Genomic DNA, 27,350 nt, shown 5'->3' on the forward strand with positions numbered 1-27,350 from the left:
AAGGTACACATCACATCACAAAGTTATACAACGCAGCGTCGTCCTACTTAAAATAGGCCATACATTAATACTTCAATAAATAAAAGGCGTTAGTAGTGACTGGATCATAAATAACAAGGCTTGTCTATAGAATATGACACATGATAACGACCATAAACAATAGAGTGGTGATAGCATAGATAACGCACTGATTTATTGTGGACGCATAGACTAAATCAATTACGATGTACGATACGGGTCTCTTTAGAAGTACAAGGATAATCAAAACCGTTATTTAAAAAAAATATATGTATCTTACTTATTAGGATTACCGTGATTTTTACTCCAATAAAGCTTAGAAACAAAGTATTGTTCCCAGTTATTTGAACAAATTGGAATTAAAATAAAAAAATACTAAAGAATTTATATAAATAAAATATCTTTTCCGAAAACTTACATCTGAATTAGTATACATTATTTCTTGAAAACGATTGTGTTCTCTTATCTTGAAGATTTAAGGTCAAGTATAAATAGCAAATAGTATCTTTAAAATTATCTGCACTGAATTTCATTAAAATTTATTTCTTAATTTGAATTTGCTAGTATTGCTCCAGGAGTCTTATGTACACAGGAATTACCGAACACGAATTTAAATGTGATTTATAAAAATCAATTACAAACATTAAGAGGAAATTCAATAGAGCTATGGAGCACACGAGGCACGAGCAAACCTTTGAGGGTGATAATTCTAAAACGCTTCCTTAATTCGAGGACACAGTTGTATGCCGGTATAATTATTGTTGAGAAAATTTCAAACGCTATGAGAGTTCGGCCGCGTCGCTCCATCTGTCGGCGGCGAACACAAACATCGCTGGCGTATCCCCCCGCGCGCCCTCGCCCACTAGTATTCCGCGCTCCCTCGTTCATTCACTCGTCTCCGTCGGGCTATTCGGTCTAGCGAATCAGTCCCTCTCCGCGCGTCGCCGTGTGAATACGTTCTAAATTGCGCGTTTGTTTTCGTAACTACCGCTATCATTTGTTTCAAACAATCGCTCAGCTGACTGTGACTTAACACTACATGACTGGAAAAGTGCTACTGAAGTAATTGTCAAGAAGATCTACCTCGTGCCGAGTGAATTAAACGTGAACTGTGTAGAAATCTTCTCAGTTGAATGTAAAAATATACGCGTCGCAGGGACCGTTCCAACGCGTGTTGATCGATACTTTTAAATGATAACATGGATTCAATTAGGTGTTGTTTAAGACGACGGTGAAGTTGGTGAATTTATTAGTGTTGTGTTGTGAGAGGACTCGGCTGTTTCGGATAGCGGTGAGTTTATCGCGTATTGATTTGACGTATTCGTTAGTGATAACGTGTCGGGATTTGTTTTGAGCGATAAGTGCCGTGGAGCGAGATACGCCACTAATATCTTGCATGCATGTTCCAAAACCGATTACAATCGATCCGATATAAATCAGAAGGCCGGTAGTTTGTCCTTCACCGCGTAGGTGAAACACACACACAATCAGACGTATCTACTAATTGTAAGATGATTCTTGTATTACTATTTTAAAATTTTACTAAACTGAATATATTGGAGCCACTAAAATTTACAGTAAAATGTTTGCTCGATAAACAATTTAAATGTTTAGTGAAATATCGTAAAAACTTACTAAAGTATCCATAGTAAATATTATGCGAAGCGCATTCGCCTTTCCAAAACTATAAAAGTAAATAAACCAACGGAACGTTTCGTTAAAATTTAAATTTTATGGAATAAGGTCGTGGCCTTTGAAGAGAGAACGAACGAGAAGAAAAATAAAATTGTTTATACCCAAACAACCGGATACTGCAGCAAAGATATAAACTTAAGGCGGGGTGCACACAGTGCAACGCACTCTGCACCTGAAGCAAGCTACCAGATATAATGCTACAGCGACACCAATGCACTTTCTCATTTGCAAGTCGAAAATAACCACGGTTACTGACTCACGCCTTTATTTATGATTACCTCCACTTTCCATGCCATTCTTCCTGTCGATTATGGCGTTAAAATGAACGATCGTTACTTATCTCTCGGATATCCGTACAATACCACAATTATAGAATCTTATTCGAACTACTTTCCTTCGAGATTATTACGTTAATCTTAATTAAATCGAACAAGTTAACGACATTCTTAATTAGTCTTGAATTAGAATTTAGTATGTCACAGAATACATTTTATTACATTTTGTAATCGTATTGAAAATGTCAACAAAAATATATACAACAATACGTACGACAATAACTCAGATTCGAATTATTAAAAAACAAAATTTTGATTTAATAACAAATAAAGCGAGTTTATTATGAAATATAAATAAAATAATTGCTTCATCCTTGAAATCTATAAAAAACACATAATAATCAGCCTATTGTCTTTAAACTATCTGCCATTAAAAAAACTATGGCGGCGTTGAAATAACGCGCCCACACTCAGCCTCCGCAATAGTATTCAATATGTGCCTCGTAGGTTGTTAAAACCTAAGTTAATCGTAACCCGCCCGTTGTGGCCGTTAGAACATATAATATATGTATATTTTTTAAGCATGTTTTTCGCCTCATTATCATTATATTGACACCAAGAAACTAGATATTTGTGCATTGTTTTATCTGCAGAAAAGATATGTTAAAGATAAGCTATGTGGGTATTATATTATTAAAACCGAATTAAAAACCAATTATGTACCGGCAATGAGGTATGTCAGTTTATCTAATAATAAATTAAAATGAAGTTAATATATATAATATTTATAAATACATAGATTAAACAGTTCCATTGAAATGATTTCGAATTTAAATCCTCTCAGACCAAGAGACTGCTATTAGAATTTTTCCGGAAATGAAAGCATAATTTCCGTGACGGTTTCCTCTAACACTGAACAAAAGATGAATTATACCTAAACTCATTTGAAATACTCCGAAGTACTTGTCATCTTGTCAGAATTTGAACCCGCGACCTCAACAATCACGTGTCATATTCGCTGTTCACCTGGCTTGATTAGACATTCTCGCCGTCAAATGAATCTCAATCGAAGTCTGAATTAAATACGTAAATAATAAAAACAAACTTTCATCGAATTATTCTCATTTGAAAACAATTTCGCTAAACATCGCACGTTATACAAAAATACGGGCGATAAACTTTGGCACTAATCACGTTTTAAATACGCGAAACGCATCGTTCAGTCGGGAGCGGTTCGTAAAAATAAATAAATCGTAAACACATAGCCGTAGTGTATTAATGAGGGTGAGCCTGAAACCTAATAACAACAATCATTGTTCATTCTGTTTGCGATCGCGTGCGTGGGCGCAACTATGACAACACCTCATAAAGCACTATCGAATAAACAATCCCACGAGGCGGCAAACGCTCTGCTTCGTATTATCTAACACCTTCTAATTACAGGTGCGCATTAGACGCGGTTAGTGCTTATTTGAACGGATATAAAGCGGGTTCGGCGACCGGAGTCGATGGCTATCATAGCACAATGCGATCTTTGTCTCCATTATGGGACCATTTACAAAGTGTGCGCATAAATTCACCGACGTAATACGTGAATACGTGAACAGGAGTTTTAACCCATTACGCGGATGCCAGTGACGCACTTGTCGTCGTTTCATAGTAAAGGTTGAGTTTTTGTCTAAGATAAAGATTGGAGTTATTAACAAAGTCCTTTTTTGATATATCACATGTTTCTTTATCGGTTTCTCGGTAGAATCTATCCGAATCGGTGGTAGCTTCACTTAATATAGTTTTTAAATGACGATTAAAAATTGCTTGTAAAAGTGTACTTGAACAAAGTATATTTTGAATTTGAATTTCACAACAAAAAATGCTTTATAGCCGTGTATATAAAATATAAATATATTCTTTTACTATATCATATATATCATTCTGTATTATAACACAATCAATTTCAACATTAATTCGACTAAGATTCATGAGTTCAATTATGATACAGGCTGTTATTCAAAAATGCGCAATACAATAGCCATCATACTGTAAAATGGCTTCACGAGAAATAATATTTCGCATACGGCATGTTCGGCCCTTTTTTATTTCACACTGTGCCACATCCGCGTTAAAGGGAATGGTTAAAGGGAACGAGTTATTCCGACAGCTTCTCTATAAGGCAACGATATAATATCAGCGCTAGTTATAGAGACACGTGACAAGCCAGTTTTTTTGCAGCCGTATACGTACGTTCCGAAGTAATGAATGTAATTTGAGCAACATAAAAACACTCGTAAGCAGCGGTTTTGCATAAAATTAACTACTTGGCTATAAACAATGGGTATTCAGGAAGGCAAATTAAAACACTACGGACTCGCAACAATACGGTGAATTGTCTAGGGGAAAACGCACTCAAGATGCGGGAAGGAATTTTTTACGACAGTTTTATCTCAAAATGTGTGGAATACATAACTATAACGAGATGTTTAATGGCCAGAAACGTTGCTCACTTCCAAACAAAAAAGTGTTCAATTCACAGAACGAACCTCCAACGAGATATACGTACTACACCTACCTTTTAAAGTTGTCATTTAAATTCTGGTTTCTAATAATCTATTAAATTATTCAAGACAATTTGTTACCTTAGAATTTGTACATTTATTTTAAATGAATACTATCTGCTACAGAGTAGAGCACACAGGTAGCTCAGAATCATACTAGGAGTTATTCAAAATGACTCTTATTTGTATTAGATGGAAATAATAAAGAGATAATTATACTAAAGTAAGAAAATCGTGAAATACACGTATGCAAAGTATATAAATAACGTACTCCTGCTAAAGACATCTCTCTACGAGGAGACAAACAATTGCACATAAGTATATTGTATAACATAATAAAAATATAGTCTCCATTTTTTATTGGTCAACATCTCATTACTCTGATCCTAATGTAAGTAAGTACCACAACACAAACATTCAGACCCATAGTAAAAAGACCCACAGTAAAACTGGTGTACACACTACTCGACCACGGAGGTCGTCATTTGAATCTAAACATATAAAAGTACTCCTTTGTAATTGCTATCTAAACTATAACACTGCTAAAACCATAAATAAAACTTAAAATAAAACTTCCTCACTTATGAACTTAAAAGCGCGATTCGGAGAAGGTTTTGGTACATCATATATTAATACAGAGATTGGGCTTCCTAGTTTCCTGCTCCAAATTTATACTATTGACTTGACAAGCGTGAATTTCATAATTTTGATATAAATAAATAACGAGTTTTCTAGATAAACCGATGATTACGGGTTCAAACCCAGGCAAGCACCGCTGATTCATGTGCTTAATTTGTCTTTATATCTCGTGCTCATCGGTGAAGGAAAACATCGTGAGGAAACCTGCATGTGACAAATTTCATAGAAATTCTGCTACATGTGTATTCCACCAACCCGCATTGGAACAGCGTGGTGGAATATGTTCCAAACCTTCTCCTCAAAAGGGAGAGGAGCCCTTTAGCCCAGCGGTGGAAATATACAGGCTGTTGTTGTTGTTGTTGTTGAGTTTTCTAGAGGCTTTCATGGAACGTTTGTTTTTGTCGTGAAGTTATAAAACAATTCTTCTCCGGTGCAGCCAGGTTCACACAAGCGGCGACCACGGGACCAAACTAACGATACCCAGTCGGCTGCCCGCTGGGCGTCGTCCGTCGCGTCTCGGCCTCCATTTATCATATTATTTATACATGCACCGGCCACCCATAGCTTACGGTACTACGCGCATTGAATTTTACATTTTTTTATAGCGACAGAATATATTTTATAACTCACTTTGTATACTTAGAACGATATATTAAGAACTTTGATTGATTTTATCACAGTTTACTTTTAAACTCCGGATCTAATTTTTCTGTATTCTATTCATTTATTATTAAAAATTTTCGACCAGAAGAAAAGTCGACCAGAGTTTTTTCTGGCTTATTACAATGCCAGTCCGTTTGTTTACTCACTATTGTATTTAATATTATAAATGGGAAAGTAACTGTCTGTTACATCTTCACGCTTAAACGGATGAATCGATATAGATAAAACTTCGTGTGCAGATAATTTGATCCATGGGGAAGGCAAGACTTTTTTCGAATCAACTCTCCAGGGGTTAAAATTACGGTTTGAACACAATACTAATAATTTATTATCAGTTACTATACGACTACGCTACTCGCCTATAGTCTCGTAACTATAATTCTATCCAAAATATTCGCTATAACAAAATGATAATCAATCCACATATAAAGGCTCGATAGGTCCCAATTTCTTCGACATATAAAATAAATAAGTTTAAACAATAAATGTATTTCACTAAACAAGTATTGATAATTAAGCTTCGTATAATTGACGCGTAAGTGCCCTTAAGCCAAATATTATTAAATATTTCCATGACAATCGTCTACGTTATATAAACAGAGGTCCACAGTATCACATAAGCGGACATTTGTTTCGGTTCATCAACACGTGTGTTCACAATAGCTGCTTATTAAATATTCGAATCATAATAAACCGCTAATCGACGCCGAGGCATGTATTTAAAATAAACAACGTTGGAAAAAAATGTGTTTGACTATAAGCTACAATTAATACATTGGTTTTTATGTTATGTGTATAATATTAAATTAAATTGAATGGTCAGTTTTATAAATTAATCGCTTATAAAACGAATTTTATATGTTTGATTAAAATACGATGATGTATATTTAAATAAACTAGCGACCCGCCTCGCCACGCACGGGTACTTGATATGTATCGTTATATTATTACCAAATTCCATTAAATCATTACAAATTGTACCCTATGTGTTATTCTGATATATAACCTATATTACTATATATTTCATCCAAATACGTTCGGTAGTTTTTTCATGAAAGATATCCTCCTAAATTTTCGTATTGATATTAGTAGGACTTTTGGTCTGATATTTTGTTATTTATCAAACTTTAACTTCATCAATCTTGAGAAGTGTGTCGCTTTCAACGTGTCGTGTTTGTGTCATCTCAAAATAACTGATTTGTTAACCATATCTTAGTGGGTTTAAAAGAAAAATAGAACGAAGGAATTTGATTCAGTCGAAGATAGCGGGTGTACTTCTTAATTCGCTATTACTTTGCGAAACTGCGTTGAAATCCAATTAGGGCATCGCCTTTTGTATAATAAAATAAAAAAAACCGTTTTATATTTAACTAATATTATATATTATAAGTCTATATAAGTAACTATGTATTGACCAACATTGCTACGTTAAATTGAAGCCTACATAACATAGTTGCATGTTATATTCCAACACCATCAAAAAAAGTCAAAATAAACTTTATTCAAGTGGGTTTTTACAAGCACTCTTGAATCGTCATTTAACAATTAAGTGAAGCTACCACCGGTTCGGAAAGTAGATTCTACTCAGAAGAACCGGCAAGAAACTCAGTAGTTACTCTTTTCAACATTTCAGGATTGCATTTCTTTATTTACCTAATTATATTTTTGCCACAAAAATGTGCGTGTCTTAATACACTGTGTTCTTAATATTACTTGATTTTTTGTTTATTTAAGTAAATACTACAACTATATTACGCTACATTCCGTAATTCTAGTTTGCACATTTCAGTAATTATTTTAATTAGGGTAACAATTTCGGAGTTAATCATCAAAGAGATATTCGGTTTTATATTATATTATTTTATGGCATAAAGTCCAACCATTTAACAAAAAACAGTTCAATTTTGATTTAAGTTTATTAACCTGCACCTAAAAATCTTTATGGCGAGCTTTTATTAAGCCTCACTTGTGTATGGGCCAAGTCTTGCATCGGAATTTTAAACCAGTTCCAATTCTGATTGAGTAGAAATTTTGCACACAAAAATGGTGCTGGGAAAATACAACCTAGTGTAAAATTTTCGTACACGGAATAAATTTAAAAGAGGCTTCTTGGTAACTATCATTTACTTTTATTTTAAACGTCGTATATTTCTTCAGAAAACTATGAGTAACTATTATTATTAATAAGTCAGTCCATGGTCACTTACTTTACTATTTAGGATAAAAATACGTAATAATTAAAAATACTGAAATATTTATTGTATGTTCCAAATTAAAAAAAAAAAAAAAATTACCTCTAGTATTATAAGTAATCCGACCTTCTTTATTGCTTATTTGTTATCAATTTATAATTAATAAAGATACTGTAAGTTGTAATATCTATGATTTACTTATTATAATCTGCGAAAACACGAAAATGATAACTATCTTTCGTCCATATTATTATTGACATTGTTTTAATTCGGGGATTATTTGGGTTTTTACTGTGTCAACCCTGAAAAAATCATTACTTAATTATGAACTTGTCGTCATCTATGCTTAATATATTATAGTGTTTAACGTCTGTAAGTAACGCTATCACTGGACTTTAGTAAATAATTTATATTATGTATACAGTACACGTCTGTATATCTGACACAAAAAAAGGTTTCCTGACATAAATTTTCTTGAACTGGCGACATCGTGCTACGTCAATTAGTCATTTAAAAAAAATAATGTGATGTCTTCACTTCACTAAACTAAGTTCTATTTTCAAATTATTTATCACTTAATAAAGATCTTACAACAAATTGTAACTCTATGTAGGACAGAAGTGAATTCAAAAGCCGTCTCACACCAGAATCAGGTAACGATTAGAGAACAAATGCAATCGGAGCGTATAATAATTAATTTAACGCTGATAACTTTCCGTTCATTGGAACCAATAACGAGAATGTTCACAACGATAATGCTAAACTAGGACACTAAATGCTGTCCGGACAGGCCCGTGATTGTCTTGATTTCTTAAACAGACACGATTGCCAGCGATAGAATGGAATACGTGTTGACTACCAACTAAACAGAATAAAAATACACTTATTAATAATATTCACATCACGGAGATCTCTTATCGTTGAGAGCGATGTCTTCCAGACAACCTTTGGATAAAGGATATGAGATAATGGATTGATCGTTATGGTATTATCTAAGAACTATCTAAAGCAAAAGAATTATATTATCTCTCACAGCGAACAACAACTTTGTTGTTATATATAACAAACCTAATATAGTATAAGTCATGCATGCACAATACGTTATAAATGCTATACAATCTTATTTTTTGCTTTACTCATAATTTGTATATAGGTAAATACACTACATAACAGCATAAATTGTTATGACTTCATGTGCAACGTACAATGAAAGTCTCTTTAATAGTATAGACATATTATTTTAAATTAATTCAATTAGGTACTTCTAATTATTAACTAGTCTCTGTGCTATAATCTAAGATATTTTAAATTATTTAAAAAAAAAAGTTATTTGAACACATTTTCTCTCGTATTCCTTATCATCTAAATCTAAATATATATGAAATAAATGGAATCTCAATCATATACTGGCATATGTTCAATCCCGATATGAGATAACTTGGCGCTATTTACAAACTAAAACCTTCTCGGAGTTTCAGATTAGCACAAACACTCGAACACAATAAATTCCAGTAGCTAAATAAAATAGAGCAATATGTAATTCAGATTCCAACTTCCACATTACACTATCGATATCGAGTAGGCACTAGGCAATATCAATAAATCATCGAGTCGATAACGTCTCGTAATTAAACGGGCGAGCATCCATCACTGATAGCAGCGCTTTCGTCGTGTTGCGTTACATATGTTCCGATAAGCACTAGAAAATGGTACAATGATTTAGAAAAATCAAAGAACTCTCAATTTCACTTATCTGATTTAAATTCCCCACTAGCAAGCGTTGTCGCATATTGCTTACTTATCTCTTGATACCCACAACTACGTATGATATGATACATTCATAGCTTAGAAAGAGATTTTTCAAACGATGTGAAAAAGAGAATTTACTGTATTCTTGAATAACATACAATTTAAAAGTTTTGTTATCAAGAAACTAACAAAACAGAATTCAAGTTTGAGTATTTCGTCCAAGGTTTTAATATAAAATTCAGATGTATAATTGTCAATACCACTGTATTGAAATCACGTTCATGGAAGCCATGAAGACAGGCCAGGCCATGTAAATTGTTCCCTCGCATTGAATGCCAGGGGTGGATGTGGACAATGCTATTTGCTTCAACTATACTTGCTCAGTCACATTCACGACCCAATCAAATTAATCTCTCTTTGATCAATGTATTAAAATTCTAAACTAGACCTATTTCGATTAAGCATTTGTCACTTGATAATTGCTCACAGCCGGACGGAAGGCTCCTCACCTCTTGGTAATGTTTCGGGCTCATCCCAGCACACTGCTCTAATTGGGCTTGGTACACATGGCAGAATATCAATCTACTAAAGTAACTCAGACCCGTAGGACTTCTTCGGTAATATTTATTTTTATAAATGTCTATAGTTATTAAATCCTCTGCTAATCACTGTACAGGAATTCTTCGCAATGTCCAGTGGATATTGGAGTGTTTGATAAAGAATATTTTCGTACGTGATATGTTATCAGCGAGTATCAGGTTATCTGGCAATCTGGCCGCTCGACACGCTATACCTTGTAACTACACTATTACAACTTTACGATATGTTACCTACATGTTATAAAACTCGCCGTTCAATCTTAAACTATTTATATAGCAGGTAAATATTGATGAAGATATTCGTAGCTACCGTACTGTCGAGTGCGATCGTACGCTATCGATTAATTTATTATTTTATTTATACCTACGATTGCTAAGCGTTATACTAATATAAGTGGAAGAAACAAGTTAGTTATGAAATTAAATTTTGACAAGGTTTTAAGACCTATATATATATTATTTAGTCGTGTTATAACATACTAGCTACTGTTAAGGAATTTCTGGATATATCTTTCTGCTTTCGATTCGTTAAACGCGTATGAATCTTCTGTTAGCTCACCGCGTATCTTTTTTCCTCTGAATTTCGTATTTTTTATGTCTATCCTTACCCAGGTAATAGGCCACCGTTATGTCAAATATCATTACAATCGGTTCAGTGGCTCAGCACTAATGTAAACAAGCAAACTGGGAATATTACCTTCTTTTACGTTAAAACAGAACAGAAATACGATCGATTTTTTAATAACCATTTGAAATATCTATTCATTATTACAACAAGAAATGTTTTGGTGTTTATATTTGACTTTACATATGTATATTTAGGAGATAACAATACCTGTAAATAATAATAAATCATTAAAGTTAGCACACGATCGTCATGATTTCTAGTGTGAATAAATTATTACAACAGATGGCAATTTTTACTGCCAATGTTTGAAACATAAAATACATTAATTCGAGATATAATTTCACCTGTATATATAAAACACAAATTTGTTATAGATTCTGTTACACGTGCAATAGGAACATACCTAATTGTGTTTTATATATACATATATAAAACAGAAGTTATCCTGCGACTTAACTCAGATCCACGTCTTTTGTTACTGGGGGAGCTTTCCCCAGTGATTACAGCACCCCAAGGCCTTCCCTTACATTAATATTATTCCACGCTTGACCCTCGATAGTCCAGTTAAAGAATAAGCTATTTCATAATTAATTCTGCAGCCCACATTTGTATTAATTAAATTAATCAGGCACCTGTCTCACTTGTAAAAAATGGTAACGGAATTCTATTAATGTACTGCAGCGTCGCTGTCCGTAGTTTAAATACATTTAACATAGCTGATTATAGATATCATTAAAGTTATGGTATATCCAGTTGAAATTTGTCTTTTTGTTCATGTAATTATATGGTCCACAATTCAATTGACAAAAAGTTGAACAATTATTTAAAAACAACAAGGATTATTTTCGATATTTAAATTTAATTAAAAAAAAAAACTTTTTTATATTATATACTCATTCAATATTATAATAAGATATTTTTCGAGCTCAATCAATAAACACACTTATATCTATGTTGCTATATATATTGGGTATCGTCCCTTTTTATAAGTCTTGATATTCACAGAGTATCAGATAAGTTGCGTATTTGCGTATTTTAAAATTAATCATTCCTTTCTTTGTGTTTTTTTTTCCATCACTCGCTCAATATTCTCTGGAAAAAACTCGGGGGAATAACGGAATCCTGTATCTCTATTTCCAAAGTACAGAACCTAATAAGCGAAGTCTACTGCCAATAATTACATATTTAAACAGCTGTTTAAATAGTTCAACATTAACTTTTTATAATTATTTATTGGTAATATGGTTTCAGTAATAAATTAACAATGAACACTTAACTCTTATTGTGTTTACATTTACATAAATAAATATTCTACGCGTTATTCTTCTTATAAATTGGAGTTCATAAAAAGACTTAATTTAATACAATTGCAAACATATGTCGACTTGATCAATTAAATGTATACAATTACGAATGTCAATTTACATAGATCCAATTTGTTACCTTCATATTTTTAACACTAGGACTATTAGTGAGTAAATATATGCTGTTAAGTTTTAATTTTATTTTTTTGTGTACAATCATCAATTCAATTAACTTAATTATTAAATTAGTTTACTATCTACTGGTGCATATAGCCTAGCTTTGAATCGTAGACAATGATCGCGTTTAGACGCGATTTAGACGCGATGCCAAAGCATTACAACGTACCCCGGCCGGCGGTGGTCGCGAAGGGCCGGCGTCGCCAAAATGTCACTCCCTTTTGTTTCAAAATTCCCTTTTTTCGTAGTTCGTATCGATCCCCGCAGGTAACCGGGAGCGTATGATTTATTGCCCGCTTGTTTGTTCAAATAATCGATCCCTACCTCGACAAGTCGCAAGAGAATAACGACGCTAAGATTATTATATTAAGGACGTTTTTCCGCCGTTCGTAGGTCGCATCTCGGCCTAATGGCAGGATAACGAAAATACCACGTGTCGATATTCACAAAAGGACTAAACTCTATGTGAATTTATCGCAGCACTAAATCGGCGCGTCCACGTGAACAGGATCGGTTTTACGGCTCATTTGACCCGCTACAATTTATATTTAACTATTAACTACCATATAAACACTATTTCACTATTCTAATAACTTATACACTTCGAATTTTTTATTACTGGTTATAAAATAAATTACGTTTTTAATTTTTTTTATTATAGATTTAAAATAATTGGACATTTTTACCGAGGAAACTAAACAAATGTTTAAATCACATTTAAAAGGTAATAAGTGATATTTGGAATAAGTATTATCATTATTAACTATTTATTACGATTCATATAACTTTTTGTCGATAAATGTTCGATAGTCGACATTTTGAAGAGAATACGGCGTGATTTCGACTCTGATTCATACAGTTTAAACTGTCTTCGAAAAGATGTCGAGAAGAGCTCGACAAATAACCCAAGTGAAACCAGAATAGGTAATAATGAACTCTTACAATTCGTATAGAGGTATTACCTGACTTAGCCTGTCTCGTTGTAGATATGTAGTTTGTCTTAATTTATTAACGTCGTGACATGTGCAGCGTTTTGGGTGAAAACCGGTTATCGAGAAGCTTACCACTTTGATGAAATACCAAATAAGCTATAGACCCTTCTGTTCCGACCTATTTGTAAACCATCTGTTTACAATCTTTCTCAGTTTCCCGTTTACAGTTAATTTTAATCACTAACATTTACCTAAAAACTGAATATGTTAAACGTTTTATTTCAGAATTATATTTAAATAAAGTTAGAACAAAAAACACATAACTAAGTGTTCTAGAATGATGCAAAAACCTAGTCACTAGTGCATTGAACATTAACACATTTGCGGTGATGATAAAAAATGGATATTGTTCACAAAATAGAAAAATAAATCTAGAACTATTTCAGAACATCTCAAGATCTGAAGCCGAAAATGGAATCATTGACATTTAAATACTTTAATTATACATTATATTATAATTAGCTTCACACAAACCTTGATATTTCGAAGAAGAATAATCATGGATTATTTCTAGCGTTTTAAACATCTGTGTGCTTTTATTTAATTTTATTAGTGTAGTATTTTTTATCGTGACACAGATGCACCTGTCGTGGATGGCAGTACAGAGATTCGGCTGACGATAAAGGCTTTTTTGCCCCCGAACTCCCTCAAATTTAAAAAGTCCGACAGCTCCGTACTGTTGTACAAACAATAGCCTCAAATAAACTTACAAATCGTCACAATGCACGTTCGTTTCTCTTAATTTAAAACAATGCAATGAAATCTTCGAGGAAAGTAATAAAATATTTTATATTTTCTCAACTATATTTTTTTGTCGTGAGTATTAAATGCCTCCGACTTAGTTTTATGTGATTTTATTGTCTCGTTTGAATTGAAAGTGTCCTAAGAGGCAATTATTTAAAGTGTTTTATTGCAGACTACAAACGATATTGTTACTTCACATTTACTTTTAGGGCAATTTTTTTTTGTTTATAATATCACTTGTTGCCAATTTAAGTAATGGCGGATACAGCTTTTGTCCAATTTATTGTTATGCATTTAAATTTAAAGAAATAGACGTCCAAATATTTATGTATATTATAAATATAAAAATGGCTATTCATAATCGTCTTATGAAGTCATTTCACGTTACGGATGAGTTGGATTTGTGAAGCGGAAAATTGAGTGGATGAGAAAACAGCGAGCTCTTGTGGCCGATTGTCCAGCCGACGCTGAGCTGCGAATCTGTATTAAATATATTTCCTTAATCGCATTGTCTGCTTTAGATAAATCTATTACACACATCATGATCAAAACCAAAGTTGCGACATATTTATAATACATTGTTTATTTTTATTTCATAACACTACTCTTAACAAAATGTATCAAATGTACTCGATAAGTAAGTCAAAATTGCGCAACGACTACATCCAACATTACTTACTAATATTTTTTTTAAAGTAATTAATTAATTTTTTTTCAAGTAGTGTATTAAAAAGCTTGTTGATGGCAATTATTATGATAAACTTTATCATTACTAGTATTTGTAAAATAGTAAAAAATTTTGATCAGAACTAGTTTAAATTACTGTTACAAGTTTGACCGATAAAAATAACCATGTAGAAAATATAATAGTAGCTGTTACCACCGGTGGTGCCGGTGACCATTGACGGTGTAATTGTTACGGCACCAAATGGCATTTAGTGGAAACTGAAATCTTTCTGAAAAAATCATTAGTATTTTTACAATCTTACTTAAATATAAATCGATTTTAAAGTTAAGACGCTTTCACATTTCAGTTGTTTTGTATATTGCAAAATAACGCTTAAGCACTGTATTAATCGGTGGAAGGCGGTCTTTACATAAAAGGGATCCAGTTTTGACAGTATTTGATTGGCTATTAAAAGTTATTTGTGTTCAAAGCATTGCTCGAAGATACCGAGTTCTAACAAGTAACTTGGAAATTAGATCCTTTGATTATAGATATTACAATTGCTGCTCACCACCTTTATAAAATTTATGTATATTTTTAAAGTACTAAGTTATTTGTATAGACGCTTTTTAGTCTGTCTTTTTATAATGAAGATGACTTCAATAATTGAATCAAAAATATATTTTAATAGAACAAAAGCCACAAACGCATTTGTACAGTTTGAAAATAATTTACTTACATGACATGACAGTAAATTATTTTCAAAGTGGCATTATATCGAATTTCGACGATCGTTCCTCCCGAGGGACGTGAGGGTTGTACATTTGTCATTTTCTAATTACATAATAAAGTAACGACATTAAGTTATTAGCACGCAATAAAAACTCCTTGATTGTTGTATGCGAATCACAATAATTATACATGATTTTTCAAAATATCGTCCGTGATATTGTTGATTACACGTATAAAACGTACTTTATATTATATTTAACGCAAACAAATACCTGAATGTTTTGTTGCATATCATTGCAACAAAATATTTAGTTATTTTTTTGTAGGTCAATATATAAATCAATGACCGAATTTGAACAGTGATTAAGATCAGTAAGCCTTATCAAATATATTTTACAGTATTATCAATAACAAACATCCATTCATACAGTGTTACCTATCTTATATGTATCATATTTCTCCTGCCCTTATCCCAATGTATAAGTAAGGAAATAGTCGTATTTATATACACATAACTGCAGAATTGCACGCGTTTCTATGGCTACGCTGTACGTTGTAATATATGTATATCGCGTGATAAAGTTTAGCCATAATCTGAAACACTCTGAATATAATGGTACAAAATAAAAGACAAAATAACCAGTGGTTTGTGCGTCATACGCGTTCGAAACACATCGATCTATTTAAAATTATCGCTCCAAATTAATAGGACAATTTTAACAGGATACTTAGACTCAAAATAACTATGATGATCCTTAAAAAGTTAATGTAAATGGATGGTTTATGTGACACTATTTATATGAATTAATATAATGCAAAACAACTGAAACAGCAATTAAATAACGATTACTTTAAAGCGATGTAAATTTTATGTGGCACGTCTTATATTGATCGTTAATTTAAATGCGACGCTGATCACGTATCCAGTAATACGTAATTAGACGAGAATAACCGCGTGACTCACTTAGTTAAGATACTGTGGCGTCGAGTCAAACTAGGGCTGGCAGTTATGTTGGCAAAACTTGTTGCTTCAAAGTGTTCTTATTTTATGTTATTTAAGTTTTAACCGCAAGTTAGTTTTGTATGTTAACTTATAGTACTGATTCTCCTATTTGCGTTTGTATTTATATATTATCGCTACGAACTCACTTTTTATTTGAAATTACATCGAAATATTTGCAACTATAAAATAAATATTTTGACATAAAATTCAGTGAATACGACATGGCTCTAACTGCTACGTAATAGTGAATATTAACCGAAAACGGGTCATACAGATATTGCTGAATGTTTTTTTTTTATTTAATTTGTTTTAATAAATGCATTCATTGCCGACATGAAGTAAACTCGTGCTCTTCTTTCTTTTACTCGTGTTCTCTGAATTCTTCTCTTTAATAGGGGAAGACCATTGCCGAACAGTAAAACTAACTCATACTGCGAGGTACAATTGGCAACCCTGCCTAACAATATTTATCATGGCAAAACGTACCGCTGTAGTTCCTGTCTTATGAAGCCTTATTCTGCAGAGATTGGTGAATAATATAAATAAATTAGAAAAATTAATATTCATTTATTCATATTATTTTTGTTACAGTAAAAATTTATGAAATACTTGCAAATGCATCAACCTGTACTTTTATTTTTCGTTTTATCATATACGAATATTATAAACGATTTGAAAATACATAATTCTCCACTTCAAACTTTTCGATATAAAACGTACATTTAGCTTAATTTTAAAATGGTTTAACACGACAAAGTCACTAGCATTCGACATAAAAAGTACAATAAGTTAGAAACGTGACCCAAAAGGCAGTTGGAGCGATCTGTCCCCGTGACCGCGCTGAAAATTGTTTTATTTTTTGTCACTCAAATCATTTCAAACTTAACAAAGGACGTCGCATTATTTGGTCTTTCTGTTCAACATTTTACAATCTAGGTCGGCAACATTAGCATGGACGAAGAATGTATACGCTCGCTGAAGGCCGGTGCAGCCTCTCATTCGTACATCATTATATATGTGAATCAAAAACACTATTACTTTAATATTCAAGTGCTTGTGATACTTTTAATATCATTTTAACAACGCTTGATGATAAAATAACTTTTAATACTAAACCTTAAAGAAGTGTACGTATCAAATGTTGTGTTTCCTTTTAAGTCAGAAAGATTGATTATTTTAAGTTATTCTAGTAATTAAGTTTGTGTAATAATAATAATGTGATTAGATAATATTTTATTCAAAAAGTTATGTCAGCTTGAGATTACTTAATTCAATTAAAATAGAGGTCGGTAACATTAGTAGGGTATAAATCTATGTATATGTTCGATAAAAATTGATGTGACTACCACAATATTTTCGCGTTTACCATAAAATTTAGTTCATATATATTTTGAATAAAGGTGGTAAATTTTATGCCATTTTCTGTATTCTAAATGTTCTTTATAAGCATCTTTATTTTAGCTACTTCATCTAGCTAGGTGTCCTTCCACAGGACTCAAGCAGTTAATGCACGGCAGATTTTAAATTATTTTTCTATAAACACAGGTAGCTAAACGTCGGGTCGGGATGATAGCTCATATATTTATTGTAAATAACTACTATTCCCGATTTTGTCTAGATGAAATAAGAATTTCGTTTATTCCCGCAGCTCATACCCAGAAACCAAAAAATCGGCCCAATCTAGAAGTAAATTTAAATACATAAGAACAGAAGATCAATGTTTATATTTAAAAGATAAATATATGAAATGAGATACATAAAACCATATAAACAGAAAAATGTATAATGTAAGTCAGTCTATAAGCAAAAGGAATTTCATTTACTTTGTTCATCGGATGCCTCAACATCGTAAGACATGGCTAATGTCCCTTACGTCTATATGTATTATGCACACATAAGCTCGCTCCAGATGGCTCACTCGCCTGCCTTCCGGGAACAAAAACACGAACCGCCTTTAATTAATGGCAAACTCAGTAAACGAAGACATGTAGTTTTAATATCGAGGAGATGTTTTATTGGCATCGCGTCTTTAATGAGCCGTTGAAGCGTTAAACAATGGATAATTGCAGAGTTTAATTGTAGGGTTCAATGCACAGATTCATAAACACCATTCAATCTATTTCACACAGTCGTTTGTTTGGATCGCTGTAATTCAATCATAACTAATGGCTCGACTTGCATTATATTTATTTGTACATGATGCCGCGCCCCGGATTCGCTTGGATTGCTAAGTGTTCTTTTAACGCGAAATTTCTATTTTGCCATGGTCGTAGAAATATCTATATAAATATGAGAAATCTAAATAATATGAACGATAAATCGATAATGTCATTGCAATATTATATTTTGTGGAATAATTATATTTTGAACTCACATACCATGTTGTTTAATATTTGGCCAACAATTAATACTGTTACAATGGATTCCGAAAACAAAAGAATGGAATTTTACGCTCGTATTTCTCTAAATAAAAATAATATTAAATCTGACGAATGTTTCTTTAACGTTATGTTAAAATATTCTTACTCGTTGCAATAAAACCAGGTTATAAAAAAAATTCTCATTCTATATTGCATATCAAAGAAACTCATTTGAACGATCGCCCTACTGCTGCGATAAAACAAATCTCGCTGAGTTTGCACAGATTTTATGTTCCCAGCGAACTAGCTGGGCATTGACCACTGGAGCAGCGCGGAGGTGTCGCAGGATGCCATGGGCCGTAAAACGTGCGATAGCGTCAAAGCTTTACGACTCCGAAGCGGTTTCCGATGTGGGTTGAACCGCAAATAACAATAAAGCACAACCCAACCCTTCAACTGAAATAGAAAAATTAAAGCAAGTACCTACACGCGAACAATATCACCATTCCCTCTTCTACTGTATACACAGTTCGTTGAATTTAATACATTTCATAAAAGCGGAGACCGAGGAAAGCATGAGGCGGACCAGTTAGTGTTACACGCGATTATTTGCTAGAATATTTCGTCTCACGCATCAAAAATATATTCACCCCAACTCGAACTTGCGACGGTAATGGAAATTCTGGTGACTAAGCGGCCAGGCGCAGGGCAGATAACAGTTCCCTTGCTTTTAAAATTAAATTTTCATTATTTAGCGACAATACACGAGTCACTCGTAGCTAGCAACGCGACATCTTTCAACCTCGCGAACTCGAGAACACTTTATTCAATGCATCAATATATAAGAAAGGTTTTGTGTGTTTACTGTAATCATGGCAACTCGCGTTATCAGCCTGTTTTCATTATCAAAGCGAAATGCAAACGTTCGGTCTCAGGTACAAGGTCACGGCCTGATTGTTCTACCCACGACATCGCTATATTTATTCTCGTCAGACTGCAAAAAGTTTACAAAATAACTCAAAATTCATAATTGATTAGATTTCTCTACACATCCCTATCACTCGTATTTTAAAGCAAAACCTTACCAAGCACAAGTAACCATTGACACTAATTAATTGTCAAAAATCGAATACCGGTTCGATAGAAACACATCAAGCCTAAAGGCTCAGCCAAAGCCATTTTTAATATCATATGCATACACATTGATGTATTATTATTTATTACTATCGTAAAATGGAATCTGAATGTTTTGATTTAGCCATAATTTCAATGCATGTATATGTATACAAGGAATTTTATGTATATGTTTTCCTGGCGTCACGCAACCAGAATCAACGTAGAAGATTAAAAACACGAAACCGACACAGATATTTCACTTTCATCGTTTCTATTGAGGCAAAGGAACCATTTCAGTATGCCAAATAATAAAATTATTTATGTGATTGTAAAAATAATTAACGTCCCTATGAAAATATATCAAAAATCTTCTCCACGCCCGCGCCATTCAATTACGTGTCGTGTATCGAACGAATCAACATAAATTATAACGGAATCAATTCGTAATGCAGGTGTCGCAATTAGCATAATATCTTAAATCCCTCGTAATTCACATCTGCAGATCAATCTGTAGTCAGCTAAAAGCTATAACCAGCCCGAAGTTGGCTGAACGCCAGCGGATCGGACGTCAACCTTCTAAAAACACAAATACACCCACCCACCATATAATGACCGCTGTCACCGGAGAGAATGAAAAATTACCCAAAATGTCATTCAAGAGCTTGTCACATCCTTTAAAAAAAACCGAGTCAAGACCGAGAACGGAACGATTAAGAAACAAATGTGACAATATTTATTGATGAACATGCAATGTCCTTAGCTTTTATTTTATTATAATTACCAAAAATAATTTAATTTTCATATAAAAATATCATGGACGCATAAAATATAAAAATGCCAAGTTTTATCAAACGATAAAAAAGTCTAGGCCTATTTATCATCACCTATGCCTTTTAATAATAGTTTTATAAAAAAACTTACACGTTGCCGAATTCTTTTTTTAGAATGTATTAATAATGAAATTGAGATGGCAAATTTAATGACTTCGAGCGAAATGTCGTTCACCTTACTCGATACGGTATTAAAATAAATCGCAATTTATTATTGCACGTTTTATTATTGTAATAATGCGAGCAGTAAATTTAATTTACACACATTTCTCAGCTTTGTGTAGGAAATCTTCTATTAATATCTTTATTGGTCAGCTATTCGACGTGTATAGGAATAAAACAAGCGTAACGTGCCGCAGAGCGGGCCTGCGACACGTCGAGGCAATAAGATCTCGCGAACCGACGCCTATTAGTATTTCCACTGAACCGGAATAAACTGTGCCTTTAACTGAAAAATGGTGGTCGCTGTGATAGCGGACCGACTGCTTCTTTATCATAATAGATTAACAATACACCAGTATTTATTTAAAAAAAAAACATTGTGTCAAAGCTCAAACCTGCATGTGAAATAAGCACCATACATCATTTCTTAAAGATGATACTAGCCTGTGTTTTCGCAGCGGGACATTAACGGTTTGTAACTATATGATTAATATATGTACATACATAGGAAGATACGTCTTTTTAATATTTGGTACGCCTTCCCCCTGACATGACCGAGACACAGAATCGTAAAATGAATTTATCAGCCATCATTAACGCTATCTACATAATACGTAAACATTGTAAAGATTAATTACTTGACGAATTGTTATATGACTTATAAAAATATAAAAAAGGATATTTTGGTATATCACGCAATAATTAAGGCTTCTACTTTAATAATTAAAACGTCTAATGATTTACGATACTTAGTTTTATATGATGATCATAACAAGAGTATCTCGGATATAACTACAGGTGATGAACGAACAGAGATGACACTCATAGTTTTCACGTGGAAGCGCTCGCGTCCCGCTCACAAAGCAACCACAAGCGCTCACGACTCAGGCAGTGCCGGCACACGCACTGTTCCACGATAACAAGCATTGTTTATTGTGCGAGCGCCGATATGCCAGCGCCGCTATTGAAACTCCAACGAGAATAACTAGTATCGGGAACATTCAGGCCATTTCTAAACGATGCTGTGTTAGAAGGCTTTGCGTGCTCGTATTGAATAATAATGCAGACGAAGTTTCCGATGCTTTTGGATATTTAAACAAGCTGTTCGTCACTGCGCCGTCGCTGTCAGTGAAGCGTGAGATCCAAACCATTGGCCTCTGTTATGGCTTCGCACTATGGGAAATAAAATGTTATACCTCCTAACGTTGGATCGACTTTAATACCATACACAACGATTTGTATTGATTGTTCGCGGTAAAATAATTGAATTACCAAACTTTCCAAAAATTTACAAATTACCTACATTAATAATATTTTACGTAGAATCTTTTATTGTCGCTTGAAATCTTACTTAAAGTTTTATTAAATTAATAATCCACTCAAAAGTGCTTTTAAAGCTCCGTTTCAACAAAAGACGAAATACATAAAGCGTTACAATTAAATAGATGAACATTAATGAAACTTGTAATAAGTTTAATTAACTTTCAATGGATTTGCAAACTCGAAAGATAGTAGCTTTTTTATTATATAAACGTACCTCATAAACAAAACATACTTAAGAAATACTGGTATTGGATGTCGTGACCCTTAATATTGGGTAGGATTTCAGATTTAAGCTATTTAACACGAAGCACGTAAATGAAGAATAAGATTTGTTTCTTTGTAAATAGTAACAGCTCACGTCAGCTACACCCCAGACGGGCCACGTGTCGATGCGTAGTGTCGTTAAAAGCGCATTAACTGCCGCCGCACCGACGGGACAGCCAAGATACGCCTGTCCTGTCGGGTGCTGATTGAAGGACGCATATTAGATAACTATCATAGGAGGAAATCCGTCATAAGCATCTATGACGGAGTTCACAAAAATACTGTTTTTCCCCAATTTACAATCAAGTAATGATTATTGTTTTTCCTCATGAAAGATCATATAACCCTGGAACACATTTTCCGAAATTTCAAAAACGATATAATGATGTTTCACTAAAACCACTACAGAATACCTTCACTGTAAATATTACGTTTGAATATACGTTGTGAAAAGTTGCATCTCAAAACAATTGTATATCATCCGATGTGAATATAAAACGTGATTTGAAGGCAACTTAAAATGTATGTCGTGTCTCACTAAATACTTGCACACTTTAAATAAATAAATCAAGTTTCAACAAATAATAATCATTTAAGTTCAATAAGAACACGACATACCAAATATTCTACTTACTATTTATTCGTATGTTTTAAGAAAAATGCGTACGTATTTCCATATTTCCGCTAAATAACTAATTAAAATTCAATTAAGCAACCGACAAACCAGTGGCACTCGTTGCAACCGATCCTTATATGAGTGATCCACCGCATGCTCACCAGTTACCGCACGATCCGCACCGACCTCCATTTGACTCAATTATCGACCTTTACATCTTAATATTAAGGGCCATTTCTCGAAGCCATGCTTTTGGGCCACCGTAATCGGCTAATCGTCTATATATAAAGACACATGGCCTGACTAAAATAAATAATGCCATTTAAACTGAACCAGAATCGCGTCTGTGGTCGCCACATTCCATTTCATAGAAACTTGAATTATAATTAATTCCTTCAATATATGACGATACATTTATAAGTAGTGGAAGAAATCAAAAATAATTACTGGACTTCAAACTTAGTGAAATGTTCAGTGCTTTAATTTTTTGTCAATGTATATCGGTCCATCGAGATAGTGAAACTTCATGAAAAGGAATGATTTCGCCTGGCGTCGTGTACTCGATCGGGAATCGTTCGAATATTAATCACTTTCTGGTTCTGATTCATGTCTCGTTTGTTGTACTAATGCTGAATGTTGACTAATGAATGCTAACGAAGTGCTTTTGTAAAGCACATTCCAACCAGAATTGGCTCTCATTAAGGCTCCTATAATTGCTATTATTAAATTGTATTGTTTCATAAAATCGAACACGTCTTTTGTATAAATGCACTTACTATTCAAATTTGTCTAAGAAGTACACCTGTATACTAAAATAATGCGTCTCCGTAACTTATATGTTGTGTCCGTTTGTTACAGATGCGATTAGCGTAGTTGCTGAGCATGTGGCGCGCGTGGCGATGCGCGCTCGCGCTAGCGGCGCTGGCGGCGGCGGACGCGCTGCAGCCGCGCTGCGAAGAGATCACCATACCCATGTGCCGCGGCATCGGGTACAACCTCACCTCCTTCCCCAACGCACTCGACCATGACACGCAGGAGGAGGCCGGCCTCGAGGTAAAGACCTATTGTAATTAGTGTAGGAAATATTTCTTGCAGAACTTACAACAATAAAATTTATGTTTGCTGTTAAGTAAGAAATTGTTTTGCCTCGTCGACTTTTACTGATCTGAACGTTTATGTGACTTCAGGTTCACCAGTATTGGCCCCTCGTCGAAATCAAATGCTCGGCGGATCTGAAATTCTTCCTCTGCTCCGTCTACACACCGATATGTATAGAAGATTACGCGAAGCCGCTGCCTGCGTGCCGGAGCGTGTGCGAGCGCGCCCGTGCCGGCTGCGCGCCGCTCATGCAGAAGTACGGCTTCCAGTGGCCCGAGCGCATGGCGTGCGAGAAGCTCCCGCGCCTAGGCGACCCCGAAAACCTGTGCATGGATGAAAACGATCGCGCCCAGGAGCCCGAGCCGCCGCGACCCCCGCCGCGTCGGCCCTACAAAAAAGACTGCAAGGATCCAAAAAACTGCGAAAGCGGCCCGGCTGCAAGCCCGGGCGAGGCGGCAAGCGACGAGTGCGCGTGCGCGTGCCGGCCGCCGCTGGTGAGCGTGCGAACGCTACACAACGCCAGCGCCACCACCGCCGGCGTGCCCGCCTGCGCGCTGCCGTGCCGCGGCGCCTTCTTCACGCGCGAGGAGAAGGAGTTCGCGGCCGTGTGGGTCGCGCTCTGGGGCGGCCTCTGCGCCGCCTCCACCCTCATGACGCTCACCACCTTCCTCATCGACTCCCAGCGCTTTAAGTACCCCGAGCGCCCGATCGTCTACCTCTCCGCTTGCTACTTCATGGTCGCGCTCGGCTACCTCACGCGCCTCGCGATCGGCCACGACGAGGTCGCCTGCGACGGCGCCCTGCTCAAGACCTCGGCCAACGGCCCGAGCGCCTGCACGCTCGTCTTCATACTGGTCTACTTCTTCGGAATGGCGTCGTCGATCTGGTGGGTCGTGCTGTCGTTCGCGTGGTTCCTCGCGGCGGGGCTCAAGTGGGGCAACGAGGCGATTGCGGGGCACGCGCAGTACTACCACCTGGCCGCCTGGCTCGTGCCGGCCGCCAAGACCGTGGCGGTCCTGCTCGCCGGCGCCGTCGACGGCGACCCGGTGGCCGGCGTCTGCTACGTCGGCAACACCTCGCCCGAGAACCTCAAAAAGTACGTGCTCGCGCCGCTCATCGTGTACTTCGCGCTCGGCGCGACCTTCCTGCTCGCCGGCTTCGTGTCGCTGTTCCGCATCCGCTCGGTCATCAAGCGGCAGGGCGGCATCGGCGCCGGCTCCAAGGCCGACAAGCTCGAGAAGCTGATGATCCGCATCGGCGTGTTCAGCGTGCTGTACGCCGTGCCGGCCGGCGTCGTCATCGGCTGCCTGGCGTACGAGGCGGGCGGGCGCGAGGCGTGGCTGCGGCGCGTGGCGTGCGGCGCCGCGTGCGGCCCGCGCCCGCTCTACTCCGCGCTCATGCTCAAGTACTTCATGGCGCTGGCCGTGGGCATCACGTCCGGCGTGTGGATCTGGTCCGGCAAGACGCTGGAGTCGTGGCGGCGCGTGTGGCGCGGAGGGCGCGCGCCGCCCCCGGCGCACCGCGCGCTCGTCAAGGGGGCCGTGTGACGCGCCCCCGCGGGGCCGCCCCCCGCGCCCGCCCCGCTGCCGCCGCCCGCGCCGCCCGCGCCGCCCGCGTCGCTGCCGCCCACCGCGCCCTCCGCGCGCTCAGCGCAGCCGCTGTCCGACTACGGGCCGGTGTAGCTTCCCTCCGGGGACCCGAGCCGGCGCGCTCGCGGGGCCCGCCGCCCGACGTGTCGGTCGCAGTGATCGCCCGCCTCGCGATCGAGGAACTCTCGTGGCGGTCGGGCGGGCGGCCCCGCGGTGCGCCGCGTGACTTGTGCCATGCGAAGAAGACTGTAGAGTGGCGGGCCGTCCCGCCGACGGCGCCGTGACGTGTTGGGACTCGGAGCAGTGCCGAGTGAGTGAGAGTGCGCGTAGTCTAGTCGTAGCGCCGCACGCGCACACATATACGTAATAGTGAGTAAGTCCGGCGGTGGCGTCCGAGCCCGCATCGCTTCTCGACATTTACAGAATTGTAGTTCCACTGCCGTCGATTGCTTGTAGAAGCCGATGCCGATGTGTTTAAATATCAATAAACCTGATTTGACGCCTGACGGGCTAGTGTCACTCAATACCTCGACGATCACGTTTACGCGTTTAACGTCAAGTATTGCTGCGACCTAAATGGAGCGGGAACTCGCGACCTTGTTTAGGAACGGAAGGAGGTATTAAGTGGCATTACCTGATTAGCGCCATGTTCCCAGAGAAAGGCTAGAATAGAACGAACGTTAGTGATTAATCTATTTAAAAATCCGCTATTCAAATTGCCTTTAGATAAGATATAAGACTAAAATTTTATAAATCTCATTTTTAAATATAGTAAACCTAATATAAATACTTCTTTGAAGGTAATTTGAAGTAGTGGTTACGTTGAAATTAAAAATACACGCGATAATACCCGATCAGTTAATTACTAATGTGCTTGGAACTATATTTATAACAGAATCCCTAATATTTGTATAGAAAATAAAATAAGTTTTCATAATCTAAGTCACCCTTCTGTAAATATTGTAATAAGTTGATGATTCATGTTATGATCACGAGAACTTTAACATACGTTTGTAAATTGTAACGCGAGCTCTGTTCAAAGCGCCATCTGCCGCTGTCGGTGCGTTACGTAGGTCGTAGATGGCTCTGTTTCATAATATTAACGCCATCTCGGAGTGAATAGCAATAACCAATTATACTGCCATCTATTATTTAGTAGTAGTACTAATGTTCATGTGATGGCGTCTAAAATTGTACCCTCGACGTCGCATGATGTGCAATAATTTTGTATATCTTTCTATATTAATGTACCCTAACGAGAAGTGGGATGTTTATGTATACACGGACACCGCAGCCGATAAATCATCATGTAATTTATTTTATATTGTAACTGTAGATAAATAAAGTGACTTTTTTATGTACC

The 27,350-nt window shown here is 36.2% G+C and overlaps 1 protein-coding gene across 1 annotated transcript; it reads left to right on the forward strand.

Annotated features, from left to right (window-relative positions):
• Nucleotides 1-903: 903 nt before the first annotated feature.
• Nucleotides 904-26,086, forward strand: LOC124536108 (frizzled-2). Its single transcript, XM_047112556.1, has 3 exons — nucleotides 904-1,309; nucleotides 24,159-24,353; nucleotides 24,488-26,086. Exons 2-3 carry the CDS (start codon nucleotides 24,183-24,185, stop codon nucleotides 25,943-25,945), a joined length of 1,629 nt encoding a protein of 542 aa, XP_046968512.1. The 5' UTR covers nucleotides 904-1,309; nucleotides 24,159-24,182; the 3' UTR covers nucleotides 25,946-26,086.
• The last annotated feature ends 1,264 nt before the right edge of the window (nucleotides 26,087-27,350 follow it).

Source organism: Vanessa cardui, chromosome 16, assembly GCF_905220365.1.
Source record: "Vanessa cardui chromosome 16, ilVanCard2.1, whole genome shotgun sequence".
In the NCBI taxonomy this organism is placed as follows: Eukaryota; Metazoa; Arthropoda; class Insecta; order Lepidoptera; family Nymphalidae; genus Vanessa; species Vanessa cardui.

Coding starts and splice junctions, on each gene's coding strand:
- LOC124536108 (XM_047112556.1), top strand. CDS start 24,183: ATGTGGCGCGCGTGGCGATGCGCGCTCGCGCTAGCGGCGCTGGCGGCG. Junction 24,354..24,487: donor AGGAGGAGGCCGGCCTCGAG/GTAAAGACCTAT, acceptor ATGTGACTTCAG/GTTCACCAGTATTGGCCCCT.